We start from the raw sequence: 27,497 nt of genomic DNA, 5'->3' as shown, positions 1-27,497 counted from the left end.
CCCTAATCCCCTCTTCCTTTTACTTACTTATTTTTTTTTAATTTAGGAAAGGGAGGTGCACAGCACAATGGCTTAGTGATTAAATCCTTCCCCTTCAAGTGCCAGCATCCCATATAGGTGCTGGTTCATGTCTTGCCTGTTCTGCTTCCCATCCAGCTCCCTGCTTGTGGCCTGGAAAAGCAGCAGATGATGGCCAAAAGCCTTGGGACCCTGCATCCATGTGGGAGACCTGGAGGAGGCTCTTGGCTCCTGGCTTCCCATAAGCTTAACTCCAGCTGTTGCAGCCATTTGGGGAGTGAACCAGTGGATGGAAGATCATTCTCTCTGTCTCTTCTTTCTGTAACTCTGCATTTCCAATAAAAATAAATTTTAAAAAAATTTTGGGAGAGGGAGACAGAGGCCCCCAACCTGTTGGTTCTCTCCCAAAGCATCTGAAATAGCCACAGGCTGAGGGGTTGGAGCTGGGAGCTGAGGTGGTAGGAACCAAGTTACTGGAGACCACTGCCTCCCAGGTGTCTGTAAAGCAGGAAGCTAGAGTCAAGAGCTAAAGCTGGATGGAAAACCAAACATTTGCAGATGGGACACAGGTATCTTAACCACTAGGTCAAGCACCTCCTCATCTCCTTTCCTTCTTCATAAACTGAGACTACTCTCCTTCCCCAGCACCGCCTTCCTCACTTGCTTCCCTCCCTTGGAGTGTAGGGTCTTCACGGAACCTCAGCAGGTGGTCTCACAGACACCTGTGGACAAGTTAGGTGGCCTAGCACATGGATGGAAATGGTAAGACCCAGGGGCTCAGTCTAGAGTATACAGGCTTGAAATATGACAATGCAAAGGAGTGAATCCCAGGTCCTCTGCTTCCCTGACACCACTCACCCTTTTGTTGTTGCATTAAGTAAGACTTCCAGAGCAGAGAGGACTGGGAATGGCATAGAGGAAGTCCTCCTTAAATGTTAGCTTTTAAAAAATGGCCAGTGAGCACACGAGAATGTTATCAAAATTAGTTATCAGATAAACAAAATGCCACCACGTACTTACCAGTTTGGCTAGGATGAGTGTTGGTGACAATGAAAAGTACCTGGAACTCTCATAAAGTAGCTTCCCTAGTGGAGATGTAAAGTAGCACAACCACTTTGGAACACTAGCCCAATAATTTCACTCCTGTCCACCCATCCATCCATTCAATGACCAAGCAGGATGAACAACTCAACAAAAATGTAGCTAGACAGATATAGATAACCACCAAAGGCATGCAAGTAGACTATTTCTAGCAGTACTGTTGATAACCAAGCTGGAAACTACCTAAATGCCCACCAGGAGTGGGATGGACATAGATGTTGTAGTTCTATGATATTTTTGGTTATAATGTTTAGGGAAAATGCTGATAGCATCTAATAGGTAGAGACCAGGAACACTACTTAACATCCTACAATGCACAGGACAGCCTGCCCCACCAAGAAACTGATTAGGCTTAAATGTCAATACTATTGAGGCTGCTATAAGGTAATTACAACTACAGAGAATAAATTCTAAAAAATTTTTAATAAGAGTCTAGGTTTAAAAAAACACTGTATGATTCCATTTATATAAAGAAGCTCCTGGATCCTGGCTTTGATTGGCTCAGTTCCAGCCACTGCAGCCATTTCTGGAATGAACCAGCAGATGGAAGATCTTTCTCCCCCTGTAACTCTTTCAAGTAAAGTAAATCTTTAAGGGCTGTTACAGTAGTGGCTCAGCAGGCTAATCCTCCACCTTCAAGCACCAGCATCTCATATGGACACTGGTTCATGTGCTGGTTCCTCCACCTCCCATCCAGCTCCCTACCTATGGCCTGAGAAAGCAATCGAGGATAGCCTAAAGCCTTGGGACCCTGTACCCACGTGGGAGACCCAGAGGAAGCTCCTGGCTCCAGGCTTCAGATCAGCTCAACTCTGTCCATTGCAACCACATGGTGCGTGAACCAGCGGATGGGAGATCTTTCTGCCTTTCCTCTCTGTAAAATCTCTTTCCAATAAAAATAAGTAAATTAAAAAAAAAGTTTTAAAAATTTATTTCTTTGAAATGTGGAATAATAAAGGTATGAGGGGAAATAGGAAGAAAGGAAGGAGGGGAAAAAAGAAGAAAGGCAAAGAGGGAGGGAGGGTCGCCTTGCATCTGCTGGTCCAATCTCCAGATGGCTGCAATAGCCAGGTCTGAGCCAGAAACTCCATTCTAATCTCCCCCTTGGTTGGAAGGGGTCCAAGTATCTCACCCACCTTCTTCTGCCGCCTCAGGCACATGAGCAGGAAACTGGATCAGCACCTTCTTTCGAAGAGCTTGATGCTCAGTAATTAGTGTTAGGGGTGACCTGTCTCCACAATGCTCAATGGCTCATCAATTTTAAAAAATGGGAAATTATTTTTCAGTTTTTTTAAATTACCAACATGTAATACACATAGAATTTTATGGGGAACAGGGCAATATTTCAACACAGTGTAAACCAATCAAACTGGGCAAGCAGGCTTTCTACTTCCTTTGCTTTGTGCCTAGAGCCTCCCAGCCCCTCCTCCAGTTCTTTAACAAGGAGAACAAGAGTGAGGTTATTATATTATCCACCCAAATTTTCTGTGAAAGTTTTAAGATTTATTTTTACTGGAAAAGCAGATCCACAGAAAGGGAGACGTATTGTGTCTGTTGGCTCACTCCCCAAGTGGCTGCAATGGCTGGAGTTGAGCTGATCTGTAGCCAGGAGCTGCTTCTCCCAGGAGAGTGCAGTGTCCCAAGGCATTGGGCATCCTCCACTACTTTCCCAGGCCAAAAGCAGGGAGATGGATGGGAAATGGAGCAGCCGAAACACAAACCAGTGCCCATACAGGATCCCAGCTCTTGAAGGGGAAGGATTAGCCAACTGTCAGGCCCATCCACAAAGGTTTTCATAATACAAAGTTGAAGGGGAAATGCAGGTTGGACACCCCCATCTGATGTGACTCTTCAGCATGTCTAGAAAGATGCCTCTCCAGGCCTTCTTTCCAGAAACATCCCCAGATTCCAGGTCACATTGCTTCCTGCGAGGGCAGGGGACAGATGCAGGAGAGCACGGAATCCCTCCAAGGCGCCGTTTCCTGGGCCATGGATTTTGGCAGCTGGTCTTGTTTTTCTTCAGGTACCCTCACCTGTGCCTCATTGAATTCCTGCTCCTTCGGGTTGTGAGCCTTAAGTGAGCCCAATCATCCTATCCTGAAACGAGAGAGAATAACCCAGGAGGTTTGAAGCTCTGCTTGCAGGCACTGGACCCAGAAAATGAAACTGCTGTTGGAGGAGGAAGAATCTTGCCCTCAGCGGCTTTCGATCTGCGGGGGCAAGGAGCGAATCCCAAGTGTGGCCGTTGACAGCTTTTCCCGAACCCATCCAGCTAAGGTGTCGGTCTTCCTGGAGTCCTGGGTATCAGGAAGCAGCCACCACACGCCCACTCATTCATTCGCTGAGGCTGGGCTGTGGGGACCTGCCTGGAGCTCCGCACCAGACCTACGGTCGCCCTCTTGGCCTCTCTTGGGGGGCACTCAAACCAGTGCCAATGTAGACAAAAGGGGAAAATCCTCAAGGAACCGCCCCCTGGATCGAGGAGAAAACCCCTAGGCAAAATGCTGACTAAGGCCATATTTTCGCTTCGCCCCAATCCAAGATGGAATCTGCGGCTTCAAGAGGCATTCAGATTTCCCTTCCCATTGGCTCTCAAGCAGTTTTTCGCTCAATAATGTGAGAGATGATTGGATAATCCAAGACGGCTACTATAGCGATTGGCGCAGCGACCACTGCAGGGCGTTTCTCAAAATTTTAAATGCAAACTGATTCGAGGAAGAGGAGGAACGGGAAAAGCTCTAGGCGGAGGCGGTACCAAGAAAAATGGCAGCGCACATTAATTCATTAGAGGCCGAGGGGCGGCTCTTGAACGCTCCTTCCTCAGGAGTAGTCAGATTCAGGGGAAAAGGGGGCGGGTATTCAGGAAAAGCGGCAGAAGCGCCTACTTGCATTGGTCAATTCTGGCAGTAGGTGGAGCGTCGATGGCGGCTGATTGGTGTGGGAGATAAGGTGGGCGGGGCTCTACGCCGGAGGTTTTGTTGTGAGGGTCGGTTGTCAAGCAGCCGCCAATCAGAGCAGGGGATGGAAGCAAGTGGGGGTCGCGCCTGGAGCGGAGCCTCGGCCTCCGGAGCCGCAGCTGCAGGTGGGGTGGGCAGGGGGGCGAGGAGGCCGAAGGGAAGATGGGTGCTGAACTGGGCCGAGCGAGGCGGGGCCGGCCGGGCGCCCAGAGCGGGCTCCAGGCAGGGGGAAATTAGAGCCAGTGCCCCTGCAGCTGAAAGGGGTGGGAGGGTCGGTCGGGGCTGACGGACCAGCCCGTTGCCTCTGGACCAGTGGAACCAAAGTGGAGGCCGGAGGGGGGAAACCTGGGAGGCCGGAAGCAGAGCTGGCTCGGGGGCCTGCTGGGGTGGGTAGTGGGACGCGAGACACCGGAGCGTGAATGAATGGGGGAAGAAAGGGGTTCTAGCGAGATGGAGATCAACTTGGGGAGTTTGGGAGCCAGGATGTGCGCGACTGAGAGCGCAGGAGTCTAGAGAGGGGCAGAAGCGAGGGGGCCCCAGGAGACCGGGAGCGCAGGGGGAGAGGATTCATAGGAAAGAAGAAGAGGGTGCCAGAAAGGGGTAGAATCCCCGGGATGTGGCCTTCTGGATTTGGGTGGAAGACACACTGACTGTCACCTGGTCTGGAAGCCCATTTCCCTGCGCTGTCCTTGGGCATCACAGGCGACCGGGGAGGGTGGGGAGGTGCTTGTGCTGGGAGCTGGATGCGGGAGGCAGGTGTCTGGACTCTCAGGCCCTCCCTTGAAATTCTCCCCAGCGAGGACTTGGATGGCTGTCTGTGGGGTGTCTTCCCCCCCCTAGTTTCTGAATCTGACCTCTAGCTCCACCCTGTGTCCCTGAGGGTGGGCAGAAGCAATGCCTGCTAGAAATCTGTGTGAATTGCAGACACGTGCTCCTCCCTGCCTCACTGCAGCTGCCAGCTTGCCTGCTGCATTCCCTTCATCCCATCTCTCGGCAGGACCTCCCTTTCTGCCTGGGTTCCGTGTCTTCCTAGCTCAGGTGTCCCCACTGGAGCATCTCAGAGCTGCATGGCCCATGGCCATTCTCAGGTGTCTCCTAACAAGCTGCTTCCGTTGTGTGTGTACCGTAGGCCGCTGCTGAGCTGAAATGGCTCCAGTCTGACGCTCCATACATGCTCCCAGGTCCCGGCAAATGTGCACAGACTGCTGGCTGCCGTGGAAGATTTAAACAGCCCAGGTCCCCAGAAGACGCAGCATTCCTTCTGCCTGGATGTGTGGGAACTTCCTGCCAACTTAATTGGTGGATCTGGGGGGGATCCACCCCCCACCCCAAGAGGAAAGCGGTTTCTTTGTGGGTGGAGCTTCTGGCGTGCCGGCCCTTGAATGATGGCCACCCCAGTGGTTACCAAGACTGCCTGGAAGTTGCGTGAGTAATTTTTCCATTTTCTTATCCTCTCCCCCCCATCCCTACAGCCTCTGTTTATCTTGTGAACTGCATGTTCCTGGGTGGTTTGAAACTGTGTCTTCGTCTCTGGCTCTTGGGCCCAGAGTGGACTAGGGTGAGGGGACAGGTTCTTGGGTCTTGTAAGATAGACCAAGATGTCAGTCACTTGTTAGCTCAGTGACACCGGCCAGATGGGGTGGCCGCTCTGAGATCCTCATGCTTTTGTTCTGGAGTGACTATGCGTTCCAGTGGGACCAGGACCAGGAGAAAGTACTCAGCACTGATTTCCAGTTGGCGGACAGGTGGGATGGCGTGAGGAGGACTCCTAGGTGTTTTCATGGTTTAAAATGTCAGACTCCTCCCCCCAGAAGGAAGCGCCTGGGTCTAGGGGTGGAAGAAGGCAGGCAGGCTGAGGGGCAGTGGACTCCTGCCCTGTGCTGGTGGTGCTAGGCTCTTTCATTCCAAGTCCCCTTCATACTTAAGTTGCTGGGGACCCCCACGTGCTTTCATTTTGCCTCCCAATCAGTAGACGTGAATACAGGTGTGTTAGAACTCAGGCATGCCTGTGGTCAAACGTGCCACTACTGCTGGTGTCATCCTGTATCATGCACCTTCTGGAAAATTCTACCATGAGCTTGTGAGCCAATGAGATTGCCGAAGGCAGTCGCCGTCTTCATCCTATTGTGAATATAGTTTGTCTTCTTGGGCCTGAAGGGTCCCCAGGTGTTTTAAGAATGCTCTACTCGTTAGGATCTGTGTGGGCCCACCCTAGCTGTAGTTCCTGGTTGGCACAGGTTTTGATGTGCTCCACCTGGGCACCCCTGCTCTGCGCTGTTGCTGGGCTGTCCTGGGGAGCTGGTATAAGGCTTTACCTTTTGTATAAATGCTGCTACCCTAGGCCAGACCCTTTGCTGGGTCTCGATTTCCTTAATCATTCTCCTGAGCTTCTGGGTGTGAGAGCTCCCTGTTATGGTACACTTTGCACAGAGTAGTGTTGTGTAGCTGGGCTTATGCATCCGTCCTTTCCATAGTCAGGATTTCCCAATCAGTAGACGTGAATACAGGTGTGTTAGAACTCAGGCATGCCTGTGGTCAAACGTGCCACTACTGCTGGTGTCATCCTGTATCATGCACCTTCTGGAAAAGCATAGAAACAGGTTCTGGGGAGGCAGAGGAAGAAAGAACTGACGAGGTCACTGGGGAAGGGTTCAGAGCCTGGGAAGCCACAGGCAGTAATCTCACAACCTCCTCGGTCCATGGCTCCTTCTCTAATTCCAGGCTGTAGAGCCTGAGCTTGCCATCAGCTGCCCAGAATGATGGGGCTGGGTGGGGCCAGGATTGCCAGAGACTCCAGCAGTAGCAAGTGCAGCAGGCCTCAGGCAGGCAGCAGGCCAATTGTAGGCTGTGGGTGGGTGTGCCTCTGCAGCGGGAGAGCAAGGCATCCCTGGAAGGTGGTGCGTTCCACCGGGGCTGTGTCCCTGAGCTTCCAGCCCTTCTGAGACCGTGGCTTCATCCTGGAGGTCAGGCCGAGCCATGAGAGTGTTCATGCAGGAGGTCATGCAGTCACGCAGTAGCCAGTCTTACCAGCAGCTTCCTGTGCACTGTGGTCTCCAAGGTCGTGGCCCATACACAGAGCTTGGAACCATGTGGCCTCTGGCTCGTTGTGGCTCTGGGCTGGTGAGGAGCAGAAGCTGCCTGGCCAGCATGGGGGCTGTTATGTCCAGTTCCTTGTGCCTTTCATCTAGCCTGCAAGCCCTTGGCACCACAGGCCAGAAAGCAAAGTGAGCCTAGCTTTGGTCCAGAGCTGGGGGCATAGCTATAGATTTATGCACAGCACCTGGCACCTGGCTTACCTGCTACATGCATGCAAATGATGTATCCAGGCTGGGTCATGGGTAGCTGCTGTCCTCCCAAGCCAGCCTTCAGAGCATTGCTTTTAGGCCATTGCCCCGTGTCCCTCTTTGCTGGGGTCTCCCACAGCCCCAACTCCTATATCCCTCCTTGGGCTCCAGTCAGTTCCTAGTTAGGTTGCTTAGAGGGGAATAAATCTGGGCCCTTCTAGAAAGATCCAACCTGTCGGTTATTTTTATCCCAAAGTCTACAATCTTTCCATTCTGTGCCCTGGATCGGGAGCCAGTTATCTGATGAACCAGGCTCCCAAGCACCAGGCCCAGAAGATGCCCGGGATGTGCTGATGCTGGGAATTAATGGCCATCTCCAGGCCCGTGGTCCTGAGTGTGGTGCAGCCCAGGTGGAATTTTTCCTGGCAGGAGTGAGAGCCCAAGGCCTCTGGGCAGGTGGTGGGTAGAGGACAGTACCTGCAGGGCTGTCTTCAGAGAAAGGGCTTTGCCTGCGTTCTGGGTGGGGTTAGAGCTTTTAAACAGATGAGCATCTTGGGCCAGAGTCCTCCAGACATAGTCCCACAAGGAGAGATTAGAGCTGAAGAGGGCCCCAGCTCCCTTGGGTCTCCAACACCTGCCTCACATTTGGACTGCACCCAGTGTACCTGTCCCTGTTGGGCTGGGTGCTGCCCTAGCCTGGTCCCAAGGTGGGTGATCTGTGTGAGGCTGGGCCTGGGACTTGATCCCCAACACTGGCATAGCTCCTTTGAGTCAGGCTGCCTCGCCAGCCGATTTTCTGGGCCCATCTTCCTGCCTCCTGGTCTGCAGCTCCAGCACAGGGAGACAGCCAGGGGTCCCCTCTTGGCTGCTTGTCTGTGTTGTCCTGCTGTTGGGGCACTGACAGGGCCCCCTGAGGTTGCTATATCTGTGGTCCCTGCTGCTGCCCACCAGTCCAGGCCACATCCCTCCTCCTCCCTTCGGGCTGCCCACAGCCCTTATCTCTTGTTCCGTCTGGTCAGCTTGGCCCCACTCCATCTACTCACTCTGCTACCCTCTGTCCTGCCTTGTGTAGCCCATGCTTTGGCCAGCCTGGAACCACAGAGCACCTGCCAAAGCCCCCTCAACAAGGTCTCTTAACAATCCTAGGGGACAGGCACCATTGCTGTCTCTCTCCATCAGACGAGGGACCCACCTCAGAGAAATCAAGTGACTTATCTAAGGCCACCCAGTGTCTGCAATATCCAGACCAGAACTGATACTCCATGTCAGCTCCCTTGGTGTCCCAAGCAGCATGTCCCAAGGTGACTTGAATTGTTCAGTTTTTTTAACCTTTCCCTGCTGTGCCACGGCACTGGCCCCCTACGTGTGTGTGTAAGGCACAGTTACAGAGACAGATCTTCCATCTGCTGGTTTACTGCTCAAATGTTCACAGAGGCCCAGGCCGGGCCAGGCTGAACCTTGGAGCCTGGAGCTGCGTCCAGGTCTCCTGTGTGGGTCGCAGCAGGGACTCAAGGGCCTTCCTCTGGTGCTTTCCTAGGCCCTTTGCAGGGAGCAGGATTGGCAATAGAGCAGGCCTTCATGAATCGGTGCCCACATGGGAAACCAGTGTCACCACAGGAGGCAACTTCACGCACTGAGCCACAGCACCAGCCTGTTGAATTGTTCCTGAAGTGTGTTCCCCAAGACAGTCTGTGTTTCCAGATGGATGTGTCAATGTTGTTTACTTTAATAAATGTTTCTGGTGTTTTTCATTGTGGCAAAATATCAAGAGCAGGGCAGACTTGTAATTTCATGAATATTGTTGAAAGAATGATCTAAAACTAGCAAGTTAATTTTAACGATTGCATCAGCGTTGCCGGATGATGTGCAGTGAAAGTTACAGTGATAAGAGGAATGGTCCAAGCTGAGAACAGCCATGTCTGCCTTGGGCCCACACCTGCCCTGGCTCCCATTCTTACTGTGCATAGGTGGAGTCTGAGCTTCTGGTTCCGAGCCCGAGGCCCTGCCAGGCTGCTGACTGCTGCTCTCCCCTCTTCCTTGCAGAGGAGATTGTGGCCCATGCCAGCAATGTGTCCTCACTTGTGCTGGGCAAAGCCTCTGGGCGGCTGCTGGCGACAGGCGGGGAGGACTGCCGTGTCAACCTGTGGTCCATCAACAAGCCTAACTGCATCATGGTGAGCTGGGGGCGGGCCGATGGGGGCTGGTGCTGGGGGCGTGGCCACTCAGGAGGCCCCACCCACATAAGGCCAGGACAACCCAGTCGTTGGCTTTCAGAAATGAGAGTCACCTGGCTGTGGCTGAGAACTTTCAGTGCTTTTACATAAAGGTCAAATAAACCGTAGGCCAGTGGTTGAATGGGAAGACTTGAAGCCCTCCCCTGCCCACCTGTCACTCCCATGGGGGCATTCACTCCCATTCTGGTTAGAGAACTAGTTCTTTAACAGTATCCTTTTACCCCCATTTACACAACTATATTCAGTGCTGAAAACTGCCCAAACAGGCAAGAATGGTGCAAAACAAAAACCAATAATGGTATCTAAACACAGTTGTGTTATCCCTAAAGCACTGTGGTTGGTATTTTGGTCTGTGTCCTCCCAGAGGCTTGAAATTAGGTATGTGTGCGTGCACATGTGGGTGTGCTTGTATATACATGTAGGCATGTGTGTAAATGCACATACACGTAAGTGCATAAGAGCATATCTTCAGAATAAGAATAATCTTATTCTGTGTAGTTATTGTTTTGGAATAACAATGTTGCAGGGATTTCTTTATGTCAACATGTGCTGTTTTACAAGCGGAGTTTTAAAGGCTTCATGGTATTCCATTGTGTGCTAGGCTGTAATTAGCTTAGCCACGCCCTGTCATCAGCAGGAAGGGTGTCTTTGGATTTTTTGGCCCTGCTAATTTGCACTGGTAAACGTCTCCCTGCATGTGAAGCAGACCTGTGATGGTTGTGTCAAATCCCAGGGTATGCACTTGCTTAAAAGCCTTTTAAAGCCCATTGCCAAACTTGCCCTACAGAAATCGGCTTACCTGCTCACCAGCTGCAGCGCGGGCCATGGCCCTCTCCCTGCGTGCCCCTGCCAGCACAGGGAATGGCGTTCTCTGGATGCTCAGCCAGGGCAACACAAAGGAAAATGATGGTGGGAGGTGATGCTGGCTAGCAGAAACTTCATCACTGCTGGTCTTTGTGCACTCCTGTGGGAGGAGCTGAGATCTGCCTGAACCAGAACTAAGTGCTAGAATCAGGCTGAAATAGTTCCCTGCCTTCCTTCCTTCACTTTTCTTCCCTTTCCTTCCTTCCTTCCTTCCCTCCCTTATTCCCTTATTCCCTTACTTCCTTACTTCTCCTCCCTTGCTTTCTGAAAGATATATATCTGCTCCCCCCAACACTTAGAATACGTAAATTAATAAAGACTGACCCAATATAGGATGTGGAATGATCCGTGCTCTGAGCCCCGAGAGAAGCACAGTTAGTAGTGTGGGGTCCAGCCTGGGGGCTTCTCCTGGATACCATGTGCAGCCTTCAGACCCCAGCCAAACTTGCTGTGTCCGCTGGCTTGCCATAGACCTGTACCCAGGCCTTTAACCAGCTTCCACCTGGCAGATGCTATGTCACTGGGACTCAGCCTGCATTGCTCCCTCTAAGGGAAGTCCACGTTCCTGCTCTGCTCATCTCCATTACTGGGTCTGCAAATTTTTGTTTACTTCTATTTTGTTTGAAAGGGAGAGAGAGAGAGAGATCTTCTATTCATTGGTTCAGTCCCCAAATGCCCACAGTGATAAGGGTGAGGCCAGGCCCAAGCACAAGTCTGTCAGGCAGGTGGCAGGGACCCAAGTACCTGTGGCCTCCCAGGGTGTGCAGGAACGTGGGTGCAGAGGTGGAGATTGGTTTCAGACTTGCACACTGCTCTGGGATGCAGGCAGCGTAAGTGCTGTCTTGACTGCTGCCCCAGACCCCTGCGGCTGCTGCTGTTTATTTTCAGGTACACAGTTAACGCTCTTCAGCCTTGGAGAAATGTATTCCTCCCTCCCCAGGTCCCTGCACCCCTTCCTTGCGGTGCCCAGTTCTTTCTGTGTCCTTCCAGAATTATCTTATACACACACAAACAGATGGTTGTAGTTTGGTCCCCTTATTGGAAGAGTGGCCTCACTCATTCCTGCAGCTGCATACGTAGTACCCCACTTGCCTGGCTGACTACAGCTTTCCTGATCTGTTCCCAGGAGGGTCATTTCTTTTCCTTTTTCTTCAAACATGCATAATTTATTTGAAAGGCAGAATATCTTCCTTTCACTGGTTTACTTCCTAAATGGGCTGGGCCAGGCTGAAGCCAAAAGCCCAGAACTCTATCCTCATCTCCCACCTGGGTGACAGGGGCACAAGCATTCAGACTGTCTGACAGGAGCATTAGCAGGAAGCTGGATGGGAAGCAGAGCAGCCAGGGTACAAAGTGGCACTCCACTGTGAGATGCTTAACGTGCTGTGCCACAACATGGGACCCTGCCCAGTGAGCGTTTTTGTTGCCTGTGTCCTCTCACCTGTGGGCATATGCATGGTGTTGGCTGGTACAGGTGTATGTTGCTGGCTTGTGTGAGCACGGTACCTGCAGCCAGCAACCCCAGGGGCCAGGCACTCCAGGAGTATGCTGTGACAAGCCCAGCCTTCATCTTGCCCTTGCTCCCTTGCTGAGGGGCAGGCTGGAGCCAGGCGGAAGCTGGGAGCCAACTCTGAGACAGGGCTCTGTGGTCTTAGCACTAAAGAGACTACAGTTCTGGGGCATAGCTGCTTAAGCTGTCACCTGCAGCACCAGCACCCCACATAGGTGTTAGTTCTAGTCTCCGTTGCTCTGCGTCAGATCCAGCTCCCTGCTAATGTGTGGAAAAGCAGCAGAATATGGCCCAGTGCTTGGGCCCCTATGCCCACGTGGAGGCCAGAAGAAGCTCCTGGCTTTGACTTGGCCCAGCTCTAGTTACTGCAACTTTTTGGAGAGTGAACCAGTAGATGAAAGCCCTTACTCCCTCCTGCTGCCCTGCCCACCCTCCCCACCCCCCTCACCCCGTCTCTTTGTAACTCTGCCTTTCAAACAGATAAAGTAAGTCTTAACAAAAGACACCACAGCTGCTTCTGTGGCCTGGTTGCTCCCTTTGCAGGAGCAAGGGTCTGGTCTGCTAGTGATGTCTGGAGCAGAGCACAGCTGGGAGCTGAGGACAGAGGGGGGCCTGGGCTTCGGTTTCCTGGTGAGCCCCGGGAGCTGAGTGAGGCTGCTCAGAAGTGGCCCACAGTGGGCCCCCTTTGCTGCCCACTCCCGCTATAGTCTTTCCCACAGACCCTGAATTCAGGGGTGAGTTGGGGCAAACTGTGTGCACCCCCTGAAGCTGCAGCTCTCTCTTCCACAGAGCCTGACGGGCCACACGTCCCCAGTGGAGAGCGTCCGCCTCAACACCCCTGAGGAGCTGATCGTGGCGGGTTCCCAGTCAGGCTCCATCCGCGTCTGGGACCTGGAAGCTGCCAAAAGTAGGCCTCCAAGCTGCCCCCACCCCGCTTGCCTGGGCTCCCCTCGCGGCTTTGTCATTGTGCTGCTTCCTCCACAAAGCCCACCATGACTAGGTCAGCTGCTGAAGCACTGACAAGATTGGGTGGCACCCACCTCTGCCCGTTAGCCTGGCAGGGGCATGCAGTGCTGCCCCTTAAGTAGCTGGCACACAGGAGGTGCGCACGAAATGTCTGAATGAAAAGCCTGATAAGAGGTATGTGTGTAGCTATGTGTGTGTGCATGGGTGTATATGTGTATGCATGGGTATGTGTGTGTGCATGGTTGTGTGCATGGCTTTGTGTATATACATGGATGTGTGTGTTCAGAACCCAGAAGGACATCAGATGCGAGCAAGAGCCTTGCAGGACCCATGAAGGAGTGAAGTGGTAAAGTGGGCTGAAGTAAGCTGCGGTACCCTGGGGCAACCCCTGCGTGGTCCCCACTTAGCTTTCCTGCAGGCATGTGGGCCCCAGCAAGGCTGGAGGCAGTACTCAGGCTTGCCTGTGTTTTGCACATCTGAGTGTAGCTTTCCCTGTGGGGGAAGTTGCGGTTAGCTAGTGTAAAAAGTCGAGTCCTGGCAGGTGTACAGTTAGTCTCTAGAAAAGGAGGCCTGTGCCCTCCTCCCCAAGCCAGGAGCTATGACTTCTACTTCTTTGATTTTTTTGTTGTGTTGATCACCTCCACTTTTGGAATCGTAATTATGTTACAATTTCTGTCTGGTCTTTTTGAGACTAGTAGATGCCCTTTTTGAGGGCAGTAGATACTGCTGCCCTCCTGTGCAGAAGGCAGCCTGAACTCCCATAAGAACCCCAACCCCGCCACCTGGGACAGCCCTCCTCCCAGGATCCCTGTTTATACAGCCAGGGCTCACGTTGTCAGGACCACATGTGTGCCATACACAGTTGAGTGTTCATACAAGTTGGAATCCATAAGTCTTTGTGTCTGTTTCCCTCTTAGCCAGTTCATCTCCACATCCTTGGCCGGAAAAGGGAATGCTATCTTGTTTCTCAGTAGCCAGGCCCATAACCCAGAGCCTGGTGGCCTGGGAGCGTGGGCGCCTGTAGCCCAGCTGCCCCGACCCCTGCCCATCTCCCCCCATACATGGAGTTGTGCCTTTCTCTGCTGCAGTGGCTTCCGCTCTGCCATCCTGGTTGCTTTCTGCTCTCTCTATCCCAGGCTGCTCATTCTCCCACTGCTTACCACGAAAGGGTCTCCAGCAGGCATGGGGTCAGCGGCTGTCCATGCTGAAGGCAGCCTGCTTCTATATCCCAGGCTTTTGTTAGACGTTGCAGAGTAGGAAATGGTTCACCCTGCAGCCTTTCAAGTGCCAGGGCTGCCGTCAGATCCTGTACATAGGGTCTGCTCCGTTCCCCTTTCTGTATCTGCCTGTGTCCCTCTAGACGCTCAGTCCTCACAAGCCCCATCTTCTGACTTCCTGCAGTGATGAGACTCGTGTGGGTGGGTCTGTTTCCGTCCCTGTACCAGGTCCTCGCTGGGTCCACTGTTTGAACTCCGGGCTCTCGGTGCTGGACCACATGAGGTGTATCACCGTCTCCAGGATGGGGTTCCCTGAGTGTGTTTCAGGAGAAGCTGGCCCTTTCTGTGAATCAGCCATTTCTTCAGTATTAACAACTGACCCAACCTGGCTTGCAGAATTCCATGTAGGTTGGCACCGGGAGGTGCTGCTCCCTGCTTTTCAGCAGCGTCTGGCCCTGCCTGTGTGGGTTTTGCTAAGGCTGATTTTTCTAGAAGAGCAAGTGTCCCACTGCCCGGTTGAGACTCTGAAGGGACTCCCCACCCTATACAAGGTAGTGGTTGTGCAGCATGCAAGCCCAGTGGTAAGGGATGCTGTGCTGGAGAAGAGGGGGCTCTCTGTCAGCCTGGGGCTCTCCGATCAGGCTGGGAACCACAGTGCCCCAGGGCTGTGTGCTTTGCTATCAGCATGCAGCCCACTGCCAGGGGCCTGCTGGACTTAGGTGGGCCGAAGGAGCTACCCCAGGATGGGGCTGCTTTGAGGAGGTGCAGCTCAGGCCTCCCAGACACCTTGGCCTGCACCCGAATCCCAGTGGACAGAGGTCAGGTGCTTATGGGACAAGAGGGAGAAGCCAGGAGCACTGTGTCCCCTGCCCCAGGCTTTCCCAGCCAAGAAGGTCTTCCACCCTAGTGGAGTCCCTCCTGGTGCCCAGGGCGTGCAGCCTGAAGGCCTCTGATTCCGGGGCTAACTCCCCACAGGGCCCACACCCTGTCCCCACAAAACCTGGCTGGCTTCTGGCCGATTGGAGCCTGGAGCTGGGTTGATAAGGGCCCCTGTGTATGACAGGAAAGTGAATGAGACCCGGGGCAGGCCCCCACCTTGGTGAGGTCTCCTGTCAGTGGAGGTAGAAATCAGAACACTTGTCACTGCTTGCTGTCTTATGTTAGGGGTCCTTGGGGGAGCAGCAGCTTATTTTCAGCTGCAAGAGCTAAGACCTCGGCACTGCCCCTCCCTACCCCCCAACTCCTACCAGAGTGTGGGTGACAGCGACAGAGATGCCTTTTGAGGCCCCAGATTTAGGAGGACCCAGCTGTCACGGTGACTCGGAAAAGCTACCCAGCACTGAGGGGGAGGAAGGGAATCCAGGCGGAGACGGAGCTGCTGGCTCCCCTGGGAGGACTGAGAGATGCCTCCCTGGCAGACTCCCAGACAGACCCCAGACGCCCCTGGGGCTGAGTCTGGGCCTTGGGAGGCCTTCTGCTGCCCTCTCTGGGACGGGCTAAGTGCGGACACAAATCATGATTGAAGAATGTAGTCCTGCCTGCTCTCCCCAGCGCCACCAGAGGGCCAGGTTGCACAGCCCAGAGAAGGCAGCTGGCACCTGGTGGAAAGCAAGTGGGCTGGCGTGGGTGTGGCCTGGAGCAGGAGCTGGCCAGTGGGCAGGCAGCATGGGATTCCTGGGAAAATATGAAGGGGGCATGGTCCCAGCTCTGGGGCTCACAGTGGCAAGAATGGATGAGTAGACTTTGTCCCCAGGCCCTGACAAAGGACAGCAGCTCATCCTGTCCTGTCCTTTTCTGGCCCTGTTCTAGCAGCTTTGGTACAGCCACGCTCCCCTGGCCCAGGTACAGCTGCAGGCTGAGGCCCATGAACATGAGGACTGTGCCCTCTGTCCCCTGGCTGCCACTCTTGGGCTGATCAGCTGCCTTCCCACAGGGCAGCTATAAATCTTTCAGAGAGCTAGATGCAGGAGATGCAGTTATTTGGTACCAGATAACACCCCAAGATAGAGCAAGGCTTGCCTCTGGGCAGGGCCAGGCCTGGCCACGGAGGTGCCTGTGCAAGCCTAAAGGATGGAAGCTTGGTCCCAGGCTGCCACAGCTTGTCCCCAAGGCCAACCTCAGGATCCCTCAGACTAGATCAACCCAGAGTACCCAGACAGGTGCACCGAGACATGCTCCTTCAGAGTTTTTGCCCACCACCCCCATGTGCCCAACATGGCATCCCTGATCCTCCACTTGAGCTAGTTGCTCAAATGGTACTTATTCTATAAAGCCTTCCTGGACTTCTCTCCTTTCAACTAAATGGCTTTCTTCCCACAGTTTGAGCCTCTCCTCCTCCCTGCCCTGTGCTATCAGGTAGGACCAGATGCCCTGCTGAGCGTGGACTCTGAGCTCCTGGGGCTGCCCGGCTCTGGGGCTTTGCTCAGGGGAGAGCCTGCAGGGGCTGTGGGGAGCGCGTGCTTCATCTGCTGCTGACTTGAGTGACGGCAGAGACGGCTGCAGGTGCTTAGGAAGGAAACAGAATGAGTTGATGGAGGGGTGTGGTTCTTCCTGCCTTTTATTATTATTGTTGTTTAAAGAGCATTTTATTTATATGAATGACAGAGTGAGAGATCCTCCACTCACTGATTCACTCCCCAGATGCCCACAACAGTAGGGGCAGGCTGGAGCTGGCAGCCCGGAACTCAGTCCAGGCCTCCCCTGTGGGTGCCAGGGGACCCAGTCTGCACCTGGGCCATCATCTGCTGCCTTCGCAGGTTCATTAACAGGGAACTGGGTGAGAGGCAGAGGCAGGACTTGATCCCGGGCACTCTGAGGGGTGTAGGCATCCCCAGGAGCAGCTGTTGAGCAGCCACCCCATGATGCCTTCCCCTTCGCCTGTCATCTGGGGCTCTGTGCAGTTCCTGGCAGCCCCTCTGGCAGCTCATGTGCCACTCATACCGCTCTCTCTGCCCGCTCCCTTGGTAGTTCTTCGCACCCTCATGGGACACAAAGCCAACATTTGCAGCCTGGATTTCCATCCCTATGGCGAGTTCGTGGCCTCCGGTTCCCAGGACACAAACATCAAGGTGAGGGGCCGCCCTGGACTGCTGTCTCCCACTGGGTGGCCCTCAAGTGCTGGCTTTCTGTGTCAGGGGCTTCTTCCCTTTCTGTAGCAGTGTCACTACCTCCCCTGTCACTGCCACCACCAGGGGAAGGGACCTACAGGTGTTTGTCAAACACTTCTGTCTGGTGGAATGTCCAGTGTCGCTGAGCGGTTTCCAGACCCCTGGCGGGGGTGGGGGAAGGGGTCCTGACCTGGAGGGTCCTTGTGTGCTGTGGTTGTTCCCTGTCTGCTGGCTTGGGTTCCAGCATACCAGCCTGACTTCTCCTGCCTGCCCCTGTCTCCCCGCAGCTGTGGGACATCAGGAGGAAAGGCTGTGTCTTCCGATACCGGGTAAGAACGGTGCCCACTGTCGGGCACAGTTGGCCCTGGGCCCTGGCAGGGGTGGGCATGTGAACCACATGGGGTAGGCGGGTGGGGGCAGCCCCTCTGAACTCCTGGCTTTGCATGCATCTCTCCCCGAGCTGCACTCTTCTACCCGGGCCTTGGGCTTACAGGCAGGTACCAGCGCTGTGTTCTTTTAGGCACCCATATGTGCTCCATGTCCAGTAAAAAGTGTCATTGTTGGAGGTTTCTAGAGCTTTTAGTGTTAAAAGAAGGGGGCATAGCATGTGGTCTCTTCCCAAATGACCTGAGTGTGTGGCCCAGAACTTCTAGGGTGCCCCACAACCCCTGTCATGAGCTCGGGGCCCCTCTTTCTCCACAGGGGCACAGCCAGGCCGTGCGGTGTCTCCGGTTTAGCCCCGATGGGAAGTGGTTGGCATCGGCTGCAGACGACCACATGGTGAAGGTAGGCCCTGGCCTGATCTGGGTGTGGGGAGGCTGCCCCACATTCAGCAGGGCTGGCACAGCCCATGCCCTTCCCCTGTCTAGGGCTGGATTGGAGGAAAGGTACACAGGCCACTGAGGGGCCCGGCCTGACCATGATCCCAGCACCCTCTCTGCCCCAGCTCTGGGACCTGACTGCTGGCAAGATGATGTCCGAGTTTCCTGGCCACACAGGGCCTGTCAACGTAGTGGAGTTCCACCCCAACGAGTACCTCCTGGCCTCCGGTAGCTCTGACAGGTGAGCGGAAGCAGGTGTGCTGCCGTGGCTGCTGGCTTTGGAGGGTCACCCAATTAGTAGAGACTGTGCTGGCTTCCAGCCAAGCTGGGAGCAGAGCCTAGTCCCTTCTCTCCATCCAGTCAGCTGGCCTAGGTGACCTGAGCATGCCAGAAGCCAAGACCCCTAAAGGGGGCAGGGAGACTCACAGTACAGAGAGGCCTGTGGCTGTCACAGCTAGCCCTGGGGACAGGGTTTTTGGCCTCAGCCTGGGGCAGTATTCACCCTCTTCTTGTGCAGGGCTAGCTCAGATGTTGCTCTTGCTGGCCCTGTCATGGGGTGGCTCCTGGCCTCTGTGGAAGCCAGGAGCAGGTGGAGGGTGACACAGTGTGGCTGCCTCTGCAGGACAATCCGATTCTGGGATCTAGAGAAGTTCCAGGTGGTGAGCTGCATCGAAGGAGAACCGGGGCCAGTGAGGTACGTGGGCAGCCAGATGTGTAGATGGGTCATGGGTCGGCTGGCCCAGGCTCCAGGAAGTGGCACGCAGGAACGGGTAGATTGGCCACATCTCTGCTTCTCCCTCCCTCCCTCAGCTAAACTCCCCCCAGGTTTCTTGAGGCAGGGTGGGGGCCCAGGCTGGGTGCCCCCTGACCCACAACCACCTCTCTCCTGGCCCAGGAGCGTCCTCTTCAACCCCGATGGCTGTTGCCTGTACAGCGGCTGCCAGGACTCACTGCGTGTCTATGGCTGGGAGCCCGAGCGCTGCTTTGACGTGGTCCTCGTCAACTGGGGCAAGGTGGCTGACCTAGCCATCTGCAACGACCAGCTGGTAAGAGGGCCACAGCGCCTACTGCCCACCTTTGCCTCAGGCTCTGCTTGCCTGCTCCCACCCTGCTTGGCCAGGACCTTGACCCTGGCCCTCAGCCCTAGCCTTGCTGCTTCTTGCAGATAGGTGTGGCCATCTCCCAGAGCAATGTCTCCTCTTACGTGGTGGACCTGACCCGGGTTACCAGGACGGGCACGGTAGCCCAGGATCCCGTGCAGGACAGCCGGCCCCTGGCGCAGCAGCCACCCAACCCCAGTGTCCCACTCCGGCGCATCTATGAGCGGCCCAGCACGACCTGTAGCAAGCCTCAGAGGTGGGTTGGGGTGGGGGACTGCAGTGAAGGGCATGGATCAGGGAGGTATATAGGAGGATCACAGGAAAGACTTGGGGTGGGGTGTGGGGCGCCTACCCTGGCCTCACCAGGGCCCCGGCTCCCTTGGTGCACGGTCCTACGCTCACAGGGTAAAGCAGAACTCGGAGAGTGAACGGCGCAGTCCCAGCAGTGAGGAGGACCGGGACGAGCGTGAGTCTCGGGCTGAGATCCAGAATGCTGAGGACTACAATGAGATCTTCCAGCCCAAGAACAGCATCAGTGAGGGCAGGGCCCCTGCTTGTGGGGGTGGCTGAACATCCTGTCCATGCCCCCTCCCCTTGGTTGCTTACCCACACCCGGGTTCCCAGTGCTGTCCTTGTCCTGGCCCTTGCTGGGATGTGCCCCCATGGGACTAGCACCCCGCAGTAGAGCCTGAGCAAAGGGGAGGCCCATGGGGCCGGGTAGTTGGGAAGGGGCAGGACGAGCATCCCCGGCCCGCAGCTGTGTGCCTGGGAAGCACCTTCTGTCCCACCACTCTCCCTAACCCCACCCCTCTGTAAGCTGATAGAGCCCTGGAGGCTCACAGAGAAGCCCTGGGCAAGCTCAGCTGAGTCCTTGGCCTCCTTTGCCTCCTCAGGCCGGACACCACCCCGAAGAAGTGAACCCTTCCCAGCACCCCCAGAGGATGGTGAGTCAGGGGCAGGGCCTGGCCTGCTGGGATTCCCCCAGTCTTCCTGTGTCCTCCCTATGAGCTCATGCACCCAGGCCTCCCTGCTCCCTGCTCTCCCTCCAGCCCCTCTCTCCCTGGTCTTTTCCCTCACTCTTCTCAGTGCACCTACTGTGTACCCAGCCTGTGCGTGGCTCTGGTGACCGAGCCGTGCACCTGCAGCTAGGGAGTGTCTGCCAGTGGACATGGGGTGGGGGTGAGAGGGAGAGGTTAGGAGAGACAGACAGACCAGCAAGAAGCAAGAGGGCAGTGCCTGGAAGTCAGCAGCAGGAGTTGGGTGAGCCCTGGCAGGGAACTCCCCAAGGGCCCTGGCTGCGCCTTCAGGCCCCATGCTAGAGAGGGTGGGATGGGCATCTCTCCCCACCCTCCTCCTGAAGCTGGGTTTCCTCAGAGCCCCCCTCTCTCCTCCACCTCGTCATGATCATACACTCACGCTACGTCCCCTACGGCATATCCTATGTGCCCAGTGAGGACTCCTGAGTCTAAGCCCCCAAGGAGAGGGGAGGGACAAGCCCAGCCTCTGCCCTCCCTGGGCTCCCGCTGCATTCCCATTACCCACCTGAGTTCTGCCCCCACTCACAGCCCCTTTTGCCCTGGCCTGGCCATCCTGGCCTGTCCTTCTCAGATACGCCCACAGTGAAGGAGGCAGCAAAGCCCAGCCCAGCCATGGATGTGCCGTTCCCAATGCCAAATGTACGTCTGAAGTGGAGGGTGGGGCGCAGTGTGGGCACTGCAGGGATGGGCTCTTGGCTGAGGGAGGCAGAGAGGGGCCCTTGAGGTGACCACCTACTGAGCTTTCCACTCCTTCAGCTTGAGGCCCCACCCCGGCCCCCGGCCATCACCTCCGCATCTGCACCCAAGGGTGAGCCCGCCGTCATTCCTGCCACCCGGAATGAGCCCATCGGGCTCAAGGCCTCCGACTTCCTGCCTGTAAGTGGAGTGGGACCCCCCCCCCAGGTTGGGGCTGAGCCCTGCCACAGCCCCAGCTCTGGCATCTGGGCCCATCCCCCACAGGCTGTGAAGATCCCGCAGCAGGCGGAGCTGGTGGACGAGGATGCCATGTCGCAGATCCGCAAAGGGCACGACACTATGTGTGTGGTGCTCACCAGCCGTCATAAGAACCTGGACACTGTGCGGGCTGTGTGGACCACAAGTGACATCAAGGCAAGTGCCTGGCCCTTGAGTAGACCCCAGAGGCTGCACAGGGAGGGGCTGAGTGGGAGGCTGGCTAGCCCCAGTGGCAGAGCTGTGATGGACTCTTAATTCTTCCATTACTGTCATCCCAAGCTGCAGCCACTCCCCAGCCTGGCCTTAGCTTATCATTTGAGGTACATCGTTGTCAGCACCCATGGCAGACCCCCTCCATCACCCCACACTCCACACCCACACATGTGCGCAGAGGTCCCACCCCTGACCAAGCTCTTGTCTGTGCAGACCTCGGTGGACTCGGCTGTGGCCATCAATGACCTCTCGGTAGTAGTGGACCTGCTGAACATTGTCAACCAAAAAGCGTAAGTGGCTGCCGTGGGGGAGCGGGCCCACGGGAGCTGGGCTGGGCTGACAGTGCATGTCCCCTGCCTCTCCCCAGCTCCCTGTGGAAACTGGATCTGTGCACCACTGTCCTGCCGCAAGTCGAGAAGCTTCTACAGAGCAAATATGAGAGGTGCAATTGGGGAGCCACGCCTGCGGGCGGGAGGGGCACGAGGGTCCCTAAGGGCCCCCGGGGGTTGGCTATGGAGTGTCCCTGCCGCCTCCTTCTCCCCCCGCACACATAGGGTAGTGCAGGGCATAGTGCAGACGGGCTGTCTGCTGGCCGTGCCCCCTTCTCAGCTTCTCTCTCCATGCTCCTGCCCCTGAAGCTATGTGCAGACGGGCTGCACCTCCCTAAAGCTGATCCTGCAGCGGTTTCTGCCCCTCATCACAGACATCTTGGCAGCGCCACCCTCTGTGGGTGTTGACATCAGCCGGGAGGAGAGGTGAGGGTCAGGCACTGTGGGTGGGGGTGGGCACAACTTGGGTGGCCCCTGGGCCAGGTCGGCTGGCTGATGTCCTCAGGGCTGCCCTGCCCTGCCACCCGCAGGCTACACAAGTGCCGGCTGTGCTATAAGCAGCTCAAGAGCATCAGCGGCCTCGTCAAGAGCAAGTCGGGCCTGAGTGGCCGCCATGGCAGTGCCTTCCGAGAGCTACACCTGCTTATGGCCAGTTTAGACTGAGCATTCCAGCAGGTGGGGGCAGGCCTTGGGCCTGGCCTCAGCGTCGACTCCTGCTCCCTGTGTGTACACCGGCTCACAAGCCCCCGCCTGAACTGTCCTGGAGAAGGCAGTGCTGGCTCCCCAGAGACCTCTGCAGCCTGGAACGCAAGATGATGAACTCCAGCAATGGCTGCCCAGCTTTGCCTGACTTTTGCCTGCTTAGGACAGTGAACTGAGCCCCAGGGCTGCTACTGTAATTTATAAGGTGAATTTTATTAAATTTGTAACTCTTCCCTGCTCTCCTGGGCACAAGACTCTCCCAGCACTGCCAGCCCTGGCTGCTTCCAAGACCAGTCACTCCAAGCCCTGGGGAGGGCTGCAGGCCGTGTGACCAGCAGGGGGCAGTAGAGGGACAGACCTGCCCTCCATGGCTGGGAGAAACGGGCAAGGTCTCACCTTGTCTCAGCCATACTCCAGCTGTCTCCAGCCTCCCAGCCATGTCTACCCTTCCGCCCCCACCCCAGATGCCTTCAGGAACAGCTGCCCTGTCCACTGAGAGCAGCTCTGTATAGCTTCCCCCTCAGCCCTGTGCATGTCTCCCCGGGCCTGGGAAGGGCTGTGCTGGCCATCATGGTCCTGGGGACACCAGGAGGACCATGGAGCCCAGCAGCAGGCAATAGTTCCCCACCTAGTACGCAGAGTTGACGCTGCAGGACGGCTCCGACAGCTGCTATGGGCACCTCCTAAAAGTAATCGAGGGTTAGGATGGGGCAGGGTCCCTACCTGCCTGTGGGGAGGGGTGAACAAGGCTCACCAACCCAGCACTCCCTGACCACACTTGTGTAAAAAGGCTTTTATTTTAATAAGTAAAAACAGCTAAGCTTCCAAAAGTTCTTAAATAGGATTTCAGGGAGGGTGGGCCTCGGGAGGCCAATGAGCCAGGACCATGCCTGCTACCAGGCAGATGGGAGCAGTGGGATCCCTGGCCATAAATACAACTTGGGTGGTGGGGTTCCTACACCCCCAAGAACACTATGTACATGACGGCCAGAGGCCCACCCTCCCCTCATGGGCCCGGGCTTGCCCTTGCAGCTCACGCCGTCTGTGCCCAAGCCAAGATGCTACTTCCTCCTGAACGTGGTACAGGAAGCCCTTGCAGTGCAGCAGCTTCAGGCCCCTGGCCCAGCAGGGTGACCCTGTCCATCACACAGGCACGGGTCTTGACTTCCCTGTGGGAGGGGGAATATAGGGCTGTCAGCTGCAGGGCCCATGGTAGGACTGCGAGTATAGGACAGAGCCCAGCAAAGCACGCAGACAAGCAGGCAGCGGGGACAGAGCCAGCCCCGAGCAGCCGAACTCCCAGCACAGCCCTATGCCCCGGGCCAGGCGGGTGGGCAGGGGGCAGTCAGCGGGCCCTGGGCCGCTGGCCCCACACTCACCTGGAGACCGTGCAGCCCCAGCCTTCAGACTGAAATTAAAGTGACAGGGGTCTCACTGCAGGGCTTACCTGGGGCCAGGACCCCATCCTGGACAGCTTCCTCTCTGTCAGTTCCCAGACCAGGGATGCTGAGTTTATGCTGAGAGGGTGTGCTGCTTCCCCGAACCCAGCCAGCCCAGCCTCCAAACCATCTCCTGGCCTCCTATCAGCAGGCCCAGTTAAGGGGGCAGCAGCTGTCCCATCACAGAGCCTTGGGGTTCCCCTCTGAGATGGATGCAGCATTGTCTGCCCAGGGAGGGCAACAGGGGGCTGGGTGGGGCAGGCTCACCTGAGGGCTGTAGCTTCCTCCGGATGGAGCCAGCGCGGCTTGTGGTCCCAGAGCCGGGTGCTGAGTGGGCACGCGTTGAAGCCTGCGGCGTTTGGTAAGCTGGCTCCCACTGTGGACAGAGAGGCAGGGCCTGGGGTCCCGCTGCACTGGCCATGCGGTGTTTTCCTCTACTCCCTTCTCTAGTCTCCTAAGCCTCAGTTCCCTCAGCAGTAAGAAGGGTGTTATGAGACCAATTCACTACCTCGGTCCAGGCCTGCTGCCCAGCTGAGGTAAAGTTCTAGTTCCTTCTGGTGGCTTCCCCTGGTCCAAAGCCTGTGACTTCTCCTGTAAGCTCCTCCTCTTCTCCCTGCCCATGCCATCCCAAGTTTCTTTCCCACTCTGGCCTGTGTTGTCCCCGTACCTCCAGATGCTCCTGACTCGACCAGGATCCCAGCTCTGCACGCCGGGACACAGGGCCCAGCTCCACAGAGCGCACCCTCTCCGCGAACTTGAGGGAGTAGAGTGTCTCACTGGTGTTCTTCTCCACGGGGGACACCTGGGGGTCAGAGCACTCAGCCAGCTGTCCCCACTGTACCGGAGGGACAGTAGGGTTGCTAGGAGACCCAGGTGACAGTCAAGGGCAGGCAAGGTGACAAGGGCACCGTGTGAGGGACAGAGCACCGACTTGGGGACCTCACCTGTACCACCATGAGGGTCTTGCTGTCACCACTGAGTGAGTCCTGCAGCAGGTAGGTAAGCTTGGAGTTGCGGAAGGGCACGTGGCCCTGGCGGGATCGCAGGGCAGCAATGACGTCCCCCAGCGCCGACAGCGACTTGTTGATGTGCTGCGCCTCCCGCAGCCGGCTGCCTTCCGCCCCCGATTTGCCCACACGCTCGGAGCCGGCCAAGTCCACCAGGTTCAGCTTTCCTGAAGGGAGGGCACTCACTATGTCAAGGCTGCCGGGGGGAAGCAGCGGTCCCCAGGCTGAGCCACCCGGGTGCCCACACTCACCTGTGGTGCGCAGGCCCGTGCTACAGTCCATGCCGCGCACCGTTACAATGAGCAGAGCGTGCGAGCGGGAGCTGTGCTCATTCAGGTTGGTGAACTCCGTGGTGCGATTGGTGTGGCCAAATTCAAACACCTGCAGCACAGGGGCTCACGATGGGCTTTTTTTGGAATCCCTGAACCCCAAGCCTCTGAGGGGTAGTGTGACCCTCCATGTTCTGTTCACTTCAATTTCAAAGGCAGAGGTTTACTCTGCCTACTGGTTGCCCCCCCCCAAGGGCCACCACAGCCAGAGCTAAGCCAGGCCAAAACCTCCAGGCAGGGCTCCCACACCGGGGGGAGCAACCACCTACTGGCCCCCCAGGCTGCACATGAGCAGAAAGCTGGATGGGATGCCAAAACTCCAGTGTGGGATGCAGCATGGGCATTGCTGCCCCCAAACACCTGCCTCATCACATCTAAGGTTCCGAGGGGAGTAGGGATGTGCCCCAATCATGCACTTGGTTGGCCCCTGGCTCTGTCCTGGTACGCAGCAGCTTTTGCTGGGTCTGGGGTCTCCCCAGCACTTCCTTAGATGCCCCCTGGCCACACACCTTGTTGATATCGTCCACACTCTGCACCTGGAACTCGGTCAGCCCTGGCACGTAGAGCTGTCCACTGCCATCTGGGCACAGCCGGATCTCCAACTTCTCCTGAGGCTCCTTCCCCAACAGGTCCCTGGAGGGGCAGGCAGGACAGTCACCCCCTCCTCTGCATCCAGGCCTGCTCTCTTGCAGCTTCTCCCCGGTACTCTGCTGTTCCCTCAGGAGTCCAGCAGATGGAGTCACTCCTGCCTCCACTTTGCATGAACCCTGTGGGTAAGGCCCCAGCTGTCTTGTCACACATCACTGCCCCTTCCTGTATAGGGACCTCCTGAACCCCAACCCCCAGGGCATGGGTCCCTACACGGCCTCATCTAGTCCCTGGAAATCCCCAGAACTGCCCGTGGGGCTGGTGCTGTGGCCTGCACCTGAGGACCTCGTTGTAGATCTCGGCTGCACTGACAGTGATGTTGTACTCCCAGTCAGATGCCTTCTCCTGCACCTCAGAGAAGAGCAGCTGCAGCGCCCGCTGGTTGATGCCTGGGTTGTCAGGGGTTCCCTGGGAGTGGAAGGAAAGGGTGCCTTGAGTCAGGTGTTCCCTGCCATGGCTGACGGCTGCATGACGACTGTTATCTCCCAACCTCCTCAGGTCCTCCTCCCAGGGGAGCTTCCGTGCAGGTCTGCTCATCCAAACCCAACTGGTAGCAACTTCCCCTCCCCAGGCCCAGGTTTAACTATCTATAAAGTAACATTGTCCTGCCAGGATGGCCCTGGGACCTTGAGCAGAGCACTGGAGGGCCGGGGTGGTGGGCTTGGGACTGCACACAGCCCTGCTAGGCACCAGGTGTGTCAAGGGAAGCATGAGCCAGGATAATGGGGTTGGGGGTAGCCACAGGCAGGTGCAAAGAGTCTGGGGTCAGAGGGGCTGAGGCCCTGCCTGGGTCAAGATCCTGAGACATCTGGACTTCGCCCCAACTCCCACAGCACTTTTTACTATGTCCCTTCCTCCCTCCTTAGGCACACTTGGGCCTTGACCCTTCCCAGGCAGTCAAGGCTACCTCTGTCACCTTGGAGCAGCTTCTCTCCAAACCCTCCTCCCCCGCCCCCGGCCAGGCACCTGCTAACTGGCTGTATTCATTGCTATCTTACCCACTGCCAAGCTGGCTGTAGGGGCAGGGTCTCTGTTCCATCGAGGCCTTGCAGATGTGCTTAGAGAACAGATGCCCTTCTCAGTTCTAAACAGCTCTGACAGTGCCAGGAGCCCAGAAGGTTCTGCCACCCCTACCCCCTCCCAACTAACCAATCCTAAGATGGTACGAACAGTAGAGTATACACTGGGGGGACGGGGCTGACAGAGCGGGTTCCTGAAGGGTGCCTGGCAGCTCTGCCATTCCCTTCATCTGCACACTGGACAGCTGCCTTCCCTTCCAGGGAACAGTGAGTAAAGCTCACCCAAGTCCCAAGCGCACCCCCTGAGCTAGCCTTCCATCTCCAAGCAAGATTTTCCCTCCCAGTGCCCCATCTGTGGAGGGGCTGGCCTGCCGTCTTCCACCATACCTCACAGCAGTCTTCAGGGGCCTAGCCTGGCCTGCTCCTTGGCCTAAAGCCCCACCTCATTCAGCCCAGCAACCCTGGGCCCAGCCTGCAGCAGCCAGACCACAAGAATTCAGAAAGCAGGCGTTGACTGCCCCAGACTCTGGCTGGCAGCATAGCACTGTCCTGACTATATGGGCACTGACCACGGTTCTAGGGCAAGGGGTTTCCTCCCCAGGTCTGCCTGGAGTCCTGGGATGAGCAAGGTGTGAGGCCCC

At 56.4% G+C, this 27,497-nt stretch overlaps 2 protein-coding genes across 4 annotated transcripts in view; one reads left to right on the top strand and one right to left on the bottom strand.

The window, feature by feature from the left end:
* The first annotated feature begins 4,115 nt into the window (after nucleotides 1-4,115).
* On the top strand, nucleotides 4,116-22,646 carry KATNB1 (katanin regulatory subunit B1). The gene is made up of 20 exons (XM_040982634.1): nucleotides 4,116-4,201; nucleotides 5,206-5,501; nucleotides 9,404-9,534; nucleotides 12,758-12,875; nucleotides 17,119-17,219; nucleotides 17,546-17,587; nucleotides 17,961-18,044; nucleotides 18,205-18,320; nucleotides 18,702-18,773; nucleotides 18,975-19,125; nucleotides 19,245-19,435; nucleotides 19,584-19,714; nucleotides 20,073-20,123; nucleotides 20,788-20,855; nucleotides 20,973-21,092; nucleotides 21,177-21,326; nucleotides 21,597-21,673; nucleotides 21,751-21,825; nucleotides 22,022-22,138; nucleotides 22,243-22,646. Exons 2-20 carry the CDS (start codon nucleotides 5,459-5,461, stop codon nucleotides 22,373-22,375), a joined length of 1,971 nt encoding a protein of 656 aa, XP_040838568.1. The 5' UTR covers nucleotides 4,116-4,201; nucleotides 5,206-5,458; the 3' UTR covers nucleotides 22,376-22,646.
* A 546-nt stretch (nucleotides 22,647-23,192) lies between these two features.
* KIFC3 (kinesin family member C3) overlaps nucleotides 23,193-27,497 on the bottom strand; it is a 28,238-nt gene continuing 23,933 nt past the window's right edge. For 2 of the 3 annotated variants that reach the window (XM_040982631.1, XM_040982633.1), the window contains 7 exons: nucleotides 26,115-26,245; nucleotides 25,699-25,822; nucleotides 25,112-25,241; nucleotides 24,798-25,027; nucleotides 24,521-24,655; nucleotides 24,121-24,229; nucleotides 23,193-23,583 (listed from right to left, as the gene is read on the bottom strand). In XM_040982631.1, coding sequence (XP_040838565.1) covers nucleotides 23,558-23,583; nucleotides 24,121-24,229; nucleotides 24,521-24,655; nucleotides 24,798-25,027; nucleotides 25,112-25,241; nucleotides 25,699-25,822; nucleotides 26,115-26,245 — 885 coding nt within the window. In that variant the 3' untranslated portion in view covers nucleotides 23,193-23,557. Of the gene's footprint in view, nucleotides 23,584-23,793; nucleotides 23,823-24,120; nucleotides 24,230-24,520; nucleotides 24,656-24,797; nucleotides 25,028-25,111; nucleotides 25,242-25,698; nucleotides 25,823-26,114; nucleotides 26,246-27,497 lie in introns of all 3 variants that reach the window. The other variant, XM_040982632.1, reaches the window with a different exon arrangement.

The sequence above is a fragment of the Ochotona curzoniae genome, unplaced genomic scaffold (genome assembly GCF_017591425.1).
Source record: "Ochotona curzoniae isolate NIBS_2020 unplaced genomic scaffold, NIBS_Ocur_1.0 contig_3622, whole genome shotgun sequence".
Classification (NCBI taxonomy): domain Eukaryota; kingdom Metazoa; phylum Chordata; class Mammalia; order Lagomorpha; family Ochotonidae; genus Ochotona; species Ochotona curzoniae.
This window is presented reverse-complemented; position numbering and strand designations above follow the sequence as displayed.